General features: G+C 35.5%; 1 protein-coding gene across 1 annotated transcript in view; it reads right to left on the bottom strand.

The window, feature by feature from the left end:
- The window catches only part of PRKDC (protein kinase, DNA-activated, catalytic subunit), a 114,195-nt gene that overhangs the window by 81,641 nt on the left and 20,095 nt on the right, over positions 1-12,459 (bottom strand). Inside the window, exons 16-29 of the mRNA XM_070747733.1 lie at positions 12,246-12,398; positions 11,951-12,066; positions 11,504-11,663; positions 9,483-9,569; positions 9,089-9,208; positions 6,446-6,605; positions 6,010-6,116; positions 5,141-5,231; positions 4,784-4,947; positions 3,915-4,067; positions 2,768-2,875; positions 2,067-2,293; positions 1,233-1,327; positions 318-417 (exon numbers count right to left, since the gene is read on the bottom strand). Of these exons, the coding sequence (XP_070603834.1) occupies positions 318-417; positions 1,233-1,327; positions 2,067-2,293; positions 2,768-2,875; positions 3,915-4,067; positions 4,784-4,947; positions 5,141-5,231; positions 6,010-6,116; positions 6,446-6,605; positions 9,089-9,208; positions 9,483-9,569; positions 11,504-11,663; positions 11,951-12,066; positions 12,246-12,398 (1,841 nt within the window). The remainder of the gene's footprint in view (positions 1-317; positions 418-1,232; positions 1,328-2,066; positions 2,294-2,767; positions 2,876-3,914; positions 4,068-4,783; positions 4,948-5,140; positions 5,232-6,009; positions 6,117-6,445; positions 6,606-9,088; positions 9,209-9,482; positions 9,570-11,503; positions 11,664-11,950; positions 12,067-12,245; positions 12,399-12,459) is intronic.

Below are 12,459 nucleotides of genomic sequence, written 5' to 3' on the forward strand. Positions count from 1 at the left end.
CAAACAGTTTCATTTTTTGTATTTGTGACAGAATTACATTGTGCTGCATGTAGCAAATATGTAGCTTGGATGTATTTAAATTAGATACATTCAATCTGAATGCAAAAGTCTGGATACAAGGTTTAACCAGGTCAATTAAACTGGATGCCCACCTTAGCTGCAAGTAAATTTAGGGAACAAATTCAGCATTTATAGAATGCTGAAATATATTCAGTTAAATTATAATAGTGTTTCCTCAGAAGAAAAATCACTAAAGTTAATAGCTAAGTGCCACATAATGATGTTTCCGCTGAATTGATAAAGAAACTAATACTAACCGAGGCAATCTCCGAGTGCTTTTTTTGTTGAAAGAAGATGCTTTATGCTTAATGATACGCTTGAGGTGATCAATAGCATCACAGCATTGTTGAACTGTACCTATTTTCAAATCCAGAAAAAGTAATATTGTGATTGCTTCCAAGTAAAACTTTGAACAGATATGATCCTTAATTGATTTTGCAATGATAAAATACATATTATTTAAATTCTAGCTTTGCTGATACTGAATAAGGACTGTTAAATACTTTTATTTTCTGCAAGTTGGAAACTTTAAGGTTTTCTGAGAAGCTGTAGATGCTTTGTCTGCGAAAGTAATCTGAAATCTGATAGTGAAGACATAGATTCAGTCTATGTTTCATCCACAAAGTTGGAACATCTAGCCTAATTTTAATAGTTCTCATTTCCCCCCATTCTGGAGAACAGAAAACCCCTGAACATGCCTCACTTAATTTGATTGTAATAAAAATGTTACATAGTAAAAGCTTTAAAAACTTGGCTATGTACTCAGATCTGGGTCTCATAGTGCATCAAGGGCCATGTTTCTTGGATTTACTTAGTTGATTAATCACAATTGACTATTTAGTTTGAGAATGTTTTGGCTGTTTTAATTGGTTTATATTTTCAGAACTGCAATAAATAAATTACTAAAATGTAATGCTTCAAAGAACACAATACTGAAATAATTAATACAAAATATGAACCATACATAAAAGTATTTCAAATCTAATTTTTTTAAAAAGTATTCTGTCTAAAATTGTCAACACACTTCTATAATATAATTTCACCAAAACATTCTAACTGATCTAAACAGAAACATTTCATTAGAAAACTATTAAAATATGTAGATCTGAAGTTTTAAAGGAATTTTGAAATACCAAATGTAAACCTAATCCAACAAAAGCTGTCAATATCACCTAAAGACTTCTCATCTCCATGTGACAGGGCAAGACTTTCCAGATATACAACCAATGCTTCAAAAACAAACTGGTCCACCAGAGCATTCTCTTCTCTATGAAACAAAGGAGAAACAAATTAAAATTATTAGGTGAGAACTAATGGAGTGTAAAAAATGATAACTTTATTGTCTCAGTTGGTTCAAAAATATTTAGAACAGAGACAAATAGTGACAATTTAATCTCTTCTGGAATAAATAAAAGAACAAGGGGACACAACCTGAAGTTAGTTGGGGGAATGATCAAAGGCAACATGAGAAAATATTATTTTATTGAAAGAGTAGTAGATTCTTGGAACAAACTTCCAGCAGACGTGATTGGTAAATCCACAGTAACTGAATTTAAACATGCCTGGGATAAACATATATCCATTGTAAGATAAAATACAGGAAATAGTATAAGGGCAGACTAGATGGACCATGAGGTCTTTTTCTGCCGTCAGTCTTCTATGTTTCTATAAATATGTTATTAACTGGATTCTAAATGTGAAATGGATTCAAAACTTGATTCAAAACATGAACAGACACCATAGCTTGATACCCAATGCCAATAATTCTGATCAATCCAGATTTTATTAACTATGAACAAAGCATATTTGATTTTGAATTCAAATCTACTGCACTCAATACAGTATCATAAAAGGTTGTGTGAATGTTTACCCTCAGCAGATTTGCAAATAATATCCCACAATTAACAAATTTTAATAGTATTTTAAAGTACATGTGATAGAAAGTGCACAAATATTTGTACATCTCTGTATTGCTTGATTCAACTATTAATTTATTCACCACTCACCTAAATTCTCGGTAAATGTTGTTGAAAGCAAGGGAAGCTCCTAGCCGTTTGAAAGCATTAGGATGGAGAGCAAGGCTGTACAGCCTCTTAAAAAGAGATTTGGTGTTCACTGGACTTTTCTCTTGCTGCTGTGGAGTAGTTTGCTTAATGGACCATTTCAAAAACTCATGGACACATTGACCACAAAAGTCTCTCAAAGTACTGTCTACAGGATCCACTATCCCATCCTGAAATAGAGAAGAGTCTAGATTCACTGTGTTTCAGAGTTATGCAATTAATACAACACAAAATGAAATGGGAAGTAAGTTAGAGTATATATGGCATTTTTAGGCTATCCAAATAATTATAAATAGCAATGACAGCAAAAACTGGCTATTTAATCTTTTCAAGTAAGCTGTTGCAAGAAATTTTTTTGGCTTAATAATAGGAATTTTTTTTAATAGGAAAAAAAAGTATTCTCCAGTTGGTTAAAACCAACAACCAATTAATTAAATTCTATTAAAAAAAAGAAGTCGACATAAAATAAACAGCAGCACGAGACCCATATTGCAATGGTCGAAAATAAAACAACAGTAGTTGAGCAAACTATCAACCATTATATAAGAAATTGAAAATTAACTGAGAAAAATCTTAAAACTTAGATTGGTAAGTTACAATTTGACAGAAATTTTTAAAATTTATATTACTTAACAATCACCTACCAAAATTGCTTCCAGTAGCGTCACAGTATCTTGGCTTTCAAACTTTTTATTGTTTGTGAACCAATGAATTAATTCCATTACTAAAGTGCCATAGAGTTGTCTTGTAACCTAAAAAAGAAAAAATAAAGATTAGTTTATTCTCCATTTTAGATTTATAATTATACTGTAGAAAATTTCTCATAAAATGATCCCAATGTTTGTCACAGCTTTTGGAAACACATATTCACAACCTGATTTCATATAGCTTGAACTTTTTATATTTTATTAAATATTAAGCACTATGTAATTATTTCTATTAGTTCCCTTTTGACCATTGAAAATACATATATTGGCATGCATGCTTAAATTTCACAAAACTGATATGTTTGAAGTACAATTGTTGACTGTAAATCTATACATGCTGTGGTAAGAATTGTGATCTTGTACAGGCAATCTCAAAAGGAAACAACAGATAAATATATATATAAATGACATTTTATTAAACTAGAGATTCACTTGCCTCTAGCTCTCAAGTAATTACAAATTTCAATCAAACAAACAATGTCCTTGTCCTTAGGAGTTTGTAGTAGAAATCCTTATAGTATGTAGAATATAAATGAACTCAAGGAAGCAAATAAATGGATTCAAATGACAGGAAGGCATTCATTAAAATATATGAATAGTTTTAAAAAGACTAAGGAGATATTATTTGCTTAACATGGTATTTTCAAATTTTCCTAATGCATTTTTATTTCCTTCCTAGAGTTTTTCCCACAAGTTTAGGATCAGTTTTTTGGGAAGGAGGTGGGGGGAGATTTTAATCAACTGACAGTTGATCTATTGTTTATAACAAGAATTGACTGGGCAAACTGGCTCTCATTTTCCTAATATGTATTTAGTAATCCATTACTAAATTAGTTCAGAAACAGTGAGTTAACCTATATATTGATTGGACTGATGATTGTTTTTTTTTTTTTTTAAACTATTTTCCTCCTATTTAATTTTAATGGCTTCCATGATGTAACAGACAAAAAAGTAAGTTTTCCTGTGGTAGAGGCAATATGACCAAAGATGAAATCCAAAATCATTGGAAATCTTCTCATATGTTGTTTTTTTTAAACATCAAAAACCAATATCACTCTGAAGCAGTAAAATGAAATGTACTTGCCTGGTCCACATCACAAGCAAGTCGAAGCAATATAGGAAACATACGTTTATATAAATGAAACATTGGTGGGGAATTCTCATGTCCTTCAGGTATTTGAGAAGCTTTTCCCAGCATGAACATAACAATGCTATGCAACAGCTCACAAGCTGCAACCTGAAAAATGTGAGCGATGATCAGCTACTAGATTGTTCCAAATTAACATTATAAATTATTCAGCAAATTCTATTTGATAAAAATACAATTTAATATAAAAGAATACTATATTACAACTCTAAATCTTTAATTTTTCTTTCAAACATACAAGCAATATATAAAGAGGGACTAATATTTAAAATATTAATTAAAATTAAAAAGATTTTTAATTTTTAATAAAAATTAAAAATTTTATCCTCCATTTAGAAAGCTGGCGTGAGTAATGCTTACACTGTTTGACATATATAGGAGAGAATTAACTTTCAACTTCCTATTTGTCATGAAATTCACTGGAGCATTATGGACCAGATTTTGTCGGCCCAATCTATCCCATAGAGACGCTGCTTTAAGCATAAAAGTAGGGCAGACTTCTAGGTATATCATCTTGAAGTCTCTGAGAAAAGGCAGGGTATAAATGCAATAGTAATAGTACCCAGATTTATATACAGCATCATAGTGCTTTACGGCACTTTCTAAGCAGTTTACAGAGTCAGTATATTGCCCCAAATATTCAATAAGTAAATAATGTCACTGTATTCAAAGATCTTCAGAGTTTATATTTTTGGAATATTTATTTATTTCATTCATATCGAGATTACTTTTAATAATGAGCCTAAAACCAGAAAAACAAATAGTTCAACAGGAAAAGAATAGAACAAAAACATTCAGCCTAATACCTTAGTTTGTCTGTCGCTAGCACAAAGAGCCAATTCAGTGACCCGAGGCAAGAATAAATCCAAGTATATAATGGGCTTCATGTCAGCAAATGGAACTGCAAAATTCAGGCGCTTCTCTATATCCCAGGACACAAATTTCTTCATCTTTTCCTCTGCAGAAGCAGCTGGCAAGTTTAGAAAATAATGTCTGGTTAAAAATCTGAGAACTGGCTTATCCACGGATGCGTCAATACCTGAGTATCTACAGTATATGATTAGTGGCAGCTGTCAAACACTTAAAACCAATACAAAAGTGCAAAACCAGCGCAACAATTTAAAACAAGAAAAAAAATGTAACCATGTAAATAAAATTGCTACCTGTAATTAAATGCCGATTGATTTGTCCCCCCAAAGTTCCAAGAAGGCGTACAACTCTAGTTCTTACTGCTTCTAAAGATGGATCTTCCGCCTAAACCATAACAACAATATAATGAGAACACGAACAGCTTAAAAGGTTTAAAATAACCCCAAATACACTATTCTGGTGTAAGACCAGGCAACAGAGACACAAATTAGGAACACTGGTAGGAGAATATTATGTACAGTAGTAGAGGCATAAATAACCAGAGCATATACCAATGACGCAAGAGTTTTCTGTGTCATAAACCCCTGAATCCTACAAATATTCCTGTAATTTCTTACATTTATTTATCAAATTTAGAAAGTTTTCAACACAAATGGTTTTATAAAATTGGCCTGCAGATAATACATGTGTAAAGTGTTTTTTTTTCAAAACAAAAAGAAAGAAAGAAAGAAAGATACTCTCTTCTAATTTTATAAATCTTCAATACTTCATAACCAAACTTTGTCAGAAAGTTCTTCAATACTGTAAATTTTGAAGCCTCTTCAGAATATGCTATCCTTTGATTTTGGTAGAATGGAATATTCAGAATATGATTCTGAATATTGACAGATCATGACAGCAGATAGTGTCTTATTTGTATGATATTTTAGCCTGCCTGAGCATAAGATATTCTGCAATAAACCAATCAGTGTTTATATTACCAATGAAATATAATGTGAGACACTGTTTTACTGAGAAATTCTAAGCTTCAATATGTAAATTATATTCAAGGCTTATTTACCTAATAAATAAAATTAACTTTTATTGAAATGCATAGTAAAACCACCCAGCACTTTTCCTAACGAAAAAGCTAGTATTTTAGAAAGGCAGGAAAATTCTTTACCACTTCAAGATTCTTCGATTTTTTGAGATGCTGAATAACTACTTTGTTCATTCCTTTCTGGATGGCTTTGGAAAGTTTCTTCACTTCCAAATTATTCTGAGATTCACCTATTTTTTTAAAAAACAAAAATTTAATATGCAAGCAATAAAATAAATCTTAAAACAAGATGAGTATTTATGATTTTTCAAGAAACTAATTTAAACTAAACGCCCCGAAATGCAGCAGAAATGATTGATTACATATACCTTCCATCAATGCTATTATAAACCACCACTAAGTAGTCTTACAGAAAATCGTGCAGTTGAATTACAGCCCTTTATACCTCAGATATTACTCACTCCAAGACTATTCAGAAATAGCGTATGATATTAAAACATCTTTATATTCCTAGATTTACTGCTGTAAATAAATAGGGTGTATATTTATTATTTCTAACCTGCTGATGCAGAAGTTTTCAAATAACCATCAAGGCAAGGCACAATGTCTTTGTAATAAGGCTGAATAGTGTATCTGGGAATATGGGCTGACCAGTCCTCTAGTGCGTCCAGTGCCACATCAGCCATTGGAGTGTAGCTAAGACCCAGTTTGAAAGCAGTCTGTAGGTTGTGCATAATGACAAGGAGATATAAGAAATTTGGAGATATAAAACATCCACACTGTCCTGAAGTTATTTTTGACCATACAATGCACTGTTTTCTTAGCTATTGCTACAAATATTCAAAATATGAAGTTTGTTAGAGACTTGCTCCTGGAATAAGGTATGGTTAAACCACAGAATCAAATAGACATGATAAAACTACATCATTACATGTAACAGACATACAAATTTATCATTCACATTTTGGACTTTCTCACTGATTTGGTTACTGTTGTGATGGTAATATAAAGAGGACTGCAGTCCTGCCTGCGTATCATACCGTGTTTCCCCGGTAGTAAGACCCCCCCGATTGTAAGACATATGGGGGGTTTCAGGGGGGTCGGCTAATATAAGCCATACCCCGAAAGTAAGACATATGTCTTACTTTCGGGGAAACACGGTATGAAGAGACAGTAGAACCTCGACATACGTGCCCCCCGCCGCCGCCGTCCCCCCCCGCCGCCGCCTGCAAGCGCTCTGCCAGGCGGCTCTCCCCGCTCCGCTCTTCGATATGCCGGAGAGCCGGAGAAGGGGGCGTCCGGACCCCCCCCACCCCCAGCAGAAGCCCCAAGGGGGAGGTTCCTTTCAAGCGGCGCTGGGCGAAAGAGGGCGGGCAGCCAGCAGCAGAAGGCGAGAGGTGCCTCCTTCTCCGGCTCTCCGGCAGATCGAGCGTGCGAAGAGGCACCTCTCACCTTCTGCCGCTGCTGGCCGCCCTCTTTCGCCCAGCGTCGCTTCGGAAGCCGCCGAACGCCGTCAGGGGGGCGCTTCACAACCGCCACTTGGCAAGCGGAGGGGCGGTCGCCAAGCGCCCCCCTGACGGCGTTCGGCGGCCTCTTTCGCCCAGCGCCGTTTGAAAGGACCCCCCCTTTCCACCCCTTGTCGCCCGACAAAGGAGAAACTTCTGCAAATCGTGCGCCGTCTCCAGCGCTCTCTCCGGGTCGGGTTGTGTGAAAGAGGCCGGGGTTGGGGGAAGGGGAGAGGTAAGATGTGTTTGGTTTTTTTTGCAACGCCGCTCCGTTGGGGAAAGAGGGAAGGTGATTCGCTCGGAGTTGGGGCTGAACAGAAGCGCGTGGAGAAGCCCAACCTTGGGGTGGGGTGGGGGAGAAGGGAGAGCAAGGAGGGCCATTGTGCACTGCCAGGTGGTGGGGGTCTCCCCCAGTTCAAAAGGTGCCTTGGCTGGAAGAGTAGCTGGTTTCCAGGGCATAAACTGGCTCGCTTCCGGGGATGGTGCACATCCGCTCACTTGCAGGGAAACAGCTTTGGGGCTAAAGAGGCGCTCCGGGCGCAAGATTGTATCCCGAGTAGTAATTCCATTTACTGCTCCGATGTGCCTCGCTGCAGGCTTTGTGTCAACGAAATAACAGCAACATGTTCTCGGAAGCCACCGCCTCTTCCCCTGCCTCGCTGCCCCTTGTCTCGGGCGACAAGGGGTGGAAAAGGGGGGGGTCCGGAGCTGCGCCCTCCTTCGCCCGCCTCCTTTCCAATGTAAGACATACCCCGAAAGTAAGACATAGTGGGGCTTTTGGGGGTAAAAAGAAAGTAAGACACTGCCTTACTATCGGGGAAACACGGTAGCAATATAGTAATAGCACTTAGGCTTCATAGTGCTTTACAGCCCTCTCTAAGCAGTTTACACATTGTCCCCAACAATCTAGGTCCTCATTTACCAACCTCGAAAGGATGAAAGGCCGAGTCAATCTTGAGCCTGGTGAGATTTTTTTTGCAAAGGTTTTTTTATTTTTTCTCTCATTCCATACATAAATCACTCAATACGTAAATCAATATACCTTAAAGTATTGCAATATTACAATGAAGTACATAGTTATACATTTTAATCAATCATTCATAAATTCTTTATACAGTGGGGGGGAAAAGTATTTAGTCAGACACCACTTGTGCAAGTTCTCCCATTTAAAAAGAAGAGAGAGGTCTGTAATTGACATCATAACTAGACCTCAACCATGAGAGACAACATGAGAAAATACATCTAGAAAATCACAATCGCAGGCAATTGGCAGTCAGCAGAAGCAGCCTGCAGTACTATTTTCTAACCACTGAGCCACCACAGCTCATATTATTGAAGTACAGTGGTACCTTGACATACGAGTTTAATTTGTTCCAGACCCGAGCTCGTAAGTCGATCAACTCGCATCTCGAATGAATGCCTTTAGACTTTGTTTTTCACGCCGATATAACTGGAAGCAAGGAGATTCTTGCGCCACCTAGTGGAAGCTCAGCTCGTATCCCAAATTTGAGCTCAGGTGTCGAACAGAAATTTCGCTAACGTCGCGGCTCGTAACTTGGAATACTCGCATGTGGAGCAGCTCGTATCTAGAGGTACCACTGTATCATGAAAATATATTTTGTATAAATGAAGGAAAGAATACTAACAAAATTACCAAAATAAAAATTCTCCATTATTCAATCACTACATGAACCCACCTGTAAAGCAGGAATGTATGCTTTGATATCAAGCATAATGATGTTATATGGCAGAGAAAGCACAAAAGTCAAACAGGATGCCAATAACTCATCTTTGTACTGCTTCATTTTTGCAGTTACCTGAGATAAGAAAAATTTTAATAGTAATAACGTAGATGTTACCTGAACAAATGAATATATAAATGTAAAAAATAATTCCCTCTACTTCAAAAAAAGCAACAATATTGTTTTAAAATAAGCCCACAAAGTGTCCTTTTAACTAAAATCAACAGTTCATGTATTTCAATAAATAAATACATATACATATACATGAATACATATGATAAGTTAGAATTCTTTGCCTTTTTGTCCCTGCAAATGCTACTAGCCCAGTTCAAAGAATAATATAAATAACCTCTTTTCCAAATTTGGAAAATAATGCAAAACAGGAACTCTTCTCTGGATCTTCAGGACATTTTTTCATACTCTCTGGACTGACACCCTGGCAAGACAAAATAGGATTAACAGTACAAATTTTATTAATCTTGTGTTTTATTGTTTTAAAACAGGGCTCCCCAAACTTGGCAACTTTAAGACTTGTGGACTTTAACCAGCTGGCTGGAGAATTCTGGGAATTGAAGTCCACAAGTCTTAAAGTTGCCAAGTTTGAAGGCCCCTATTTTAAAATAACCTTTTGGGTAATGTAAAAGTATTAGGCAATTCCATGTACCAAACAAAAGTAAGCTTAAAAGATTACTACAATATCCTTATATATTATTTCCTTTGAAGACTTAGGAAGTTGGAATTGGTTTAGAATAAAATTAATCATTTTTAAATTTTTGCTAAGTTTTAAATGAATTACATCGGCCGATAATTTCTTTTGGTGCATAACTCAAATACTAACACCCTAAGAAAACATATACCAAGTCCCATTTACTCGCATATACAATGGTACCTTCAAGTCTCTGAAAAACATATAACACTGATAAAGACTGAGTAGGGCTTCAGTGAAAGGCAAGATCTTATCCATTTTGATGTCTTTTCTATAAGAAAGTATTTGTCAATTTCAGCAGGTTTAATTTTTTTTTTTAAAGTTTAAGCTGTAAATTTTTTAGGCTGAGAAACATGCTGTAAGGCATCTGTACTACAAGGAATATACACAATAGCTATCTCAAAGACTTTTGAATCTCAATTTAAAACACTATATATTTAAGCCAGTCACCTAGAAAAATAATTTCAATGACAAATTGACATGCACAGCTTCATTTCTTTGCTGATCTATCTATCTATCTATCTATCTATCTATCTATCTATCTATCTATCTATCTACCTACCTACCTACCTACCTACCTACCTACCTACCTACATCTGAGCGACGTACAATCATCTTTGGTTACTTGATGTTTAAATAAAATGCAATCAACAAATCAAGGGCAGAAAAGCATGATATAAGATCCTGGGAATAGTTGAAATCTATCTCCCAATTGAATCTTTTTCCAATATGGTCACTCAGCATTTAGCGACTACATTGGTTAGTAACCATGAAGTGATATGATGGTAATAAACAGTAATAAAAAATTCATTTTCTTACCAATGCCTGTATTTACAACAAAATGTCATATGCCTGGCAAGAAAAGGCTTCAGAATCAAACTGGTTAAGGTTTGGTCAGTTTAAAGCAGCCAGCTAATCAACTAATTATTAAGCTTATTAGTTTAAGATTAGCAATTTTTAAGTAAGTGTTCTGCTATAGGGAAAAGCAGCTCAGGAAGAACCTACTTGTTCACTTACAATCTTTTTACTTAATGACCAAATTGTTGGAATGCAATGTTGTCAAGCAAGGGGGGTTATAATGTTGTGTTTTAATTTTAGTGCTTTGCAATAATAACTTCTTCAGAAAATGAAAATAATGGAATATGCTTTAAAAAAACCTATTTATTTATTTCTATCCCCACATCATTATTTTTATAGATAACTTAAGACAGAGAACATATCCAATACCTTCCTCCTCCTAGTTTCCCCTGGAATATTATAAAAATCCCAATGATTCTTCTCATTTGTATGCAAATATTTGTAAAAACCCAGTTGAGAGATTATGCATCAATCATCAGAATTGCTCCTAATCTCCATCAGCCTCAACTATGACCAACTCCTGTATCTGAAATGTTTATAATTCATTTCAAATTTGTGATTGATGTCAAATTTTGATTAGGAGAAAACCTACAAATATAATTTATGTGATAAAGAATTAATATGAACCATAGGTTCAGTGGGAGAAGAGATAAGAACTTGGGGATAGAAAAATGGCTCAATACTACCTTTTCTTATAAAAATGAAGTAATCACAATTATGTTTGAACAGACCGATACAACGTCAGTGATCCTTTGACACACACACACCCCAGCCAAAAAATATTATTCCTGCAATGGCTTACTCACTGCAAAATATTTAGTCTTCTTTGCTATTTTCATCGCAATGGAAAGCAGCTTATAAAATCCACTAATAAAAGGTAAATGTGTTGCCTGTAAAATCAGTTCATAACCAAATGAATAAATCCATGGTTCAAAATATTTAATATGCTTGTTTGGAAGGATCTCTCTGCAGAAATATGGAAATAAGAACAAAAACAAGTGGATTAGAAAGTCAGATGAGCCATGTGACCAATGATCAATTAAACCAATTCACAATAAGCCCCCACCTAGGATGTCCCAATAAACCATAGAGTCAAACAGAACTGTTTCAACTACTTTACAAAATCTCAAATGAGTGAATAGCACATTTGTGAAAGCTTTGCCAGGATGTGGCTTTTTAGTAAGAATAATAAAAAACCCAGTATGTTAAATGATGCATCTTGCACATATGTTGCTTTTTTAGTCCTATTATACCTGCAAAATTCCACTAAGTTGATGAAGGCTAAATAGTCTTTAGGCTTAGATGGTTGAAGGTTTGCAGCTGGATCAGAAGTAGGAATTGTCAGGTGGGCATCCCCTTCACTTCCATCCTGGGGGGGGGGGGAGAGTGTCAGAAGCAGTTTTGGAACTGATTTTCAAGTTTGCCAAAATGTATATTATACATTTTTTGCAAACTTCTCAAATAAGAACAAAAACTGAATAAGTTTGAAAATAATAATATGGAAGTGGGGTGGGAGACTGAATAATTCTATATTAGTGTAATTCCTACCTTCTCTTCATTAATGTTCTGTTTCTGAACTGTGAGATCCAGTTTATCGATTATTTTTATGACAGATTTAATGAGTTCATCATATAACAGACGACTTAGAGATTGTAATGGTGAATTTTCACTTAAACAGGCTTCATCCGTCAACAGGATGTCCTTTAATAGAGAAGAAAGAAAACTCTTCTAGTGCATACCATATTGGGGTTTTGCCAATTTA

Source organism: Erythrolamprus reginae, chromosome 3 (genome assembly GCF_031021105.1).
Source record: "Erythrolamprus reginae isolate rEryReg1 chromosome 3, rEryReg1.hap1, whole genome shotgun sequence".
NCBI classification, from domain to species: Eukaryota; Metazoa; Chordata; class Lepidosauria; order Squamata; family Dipsadidae; genus Erythrolamprus; species Erythrolamprus reginae.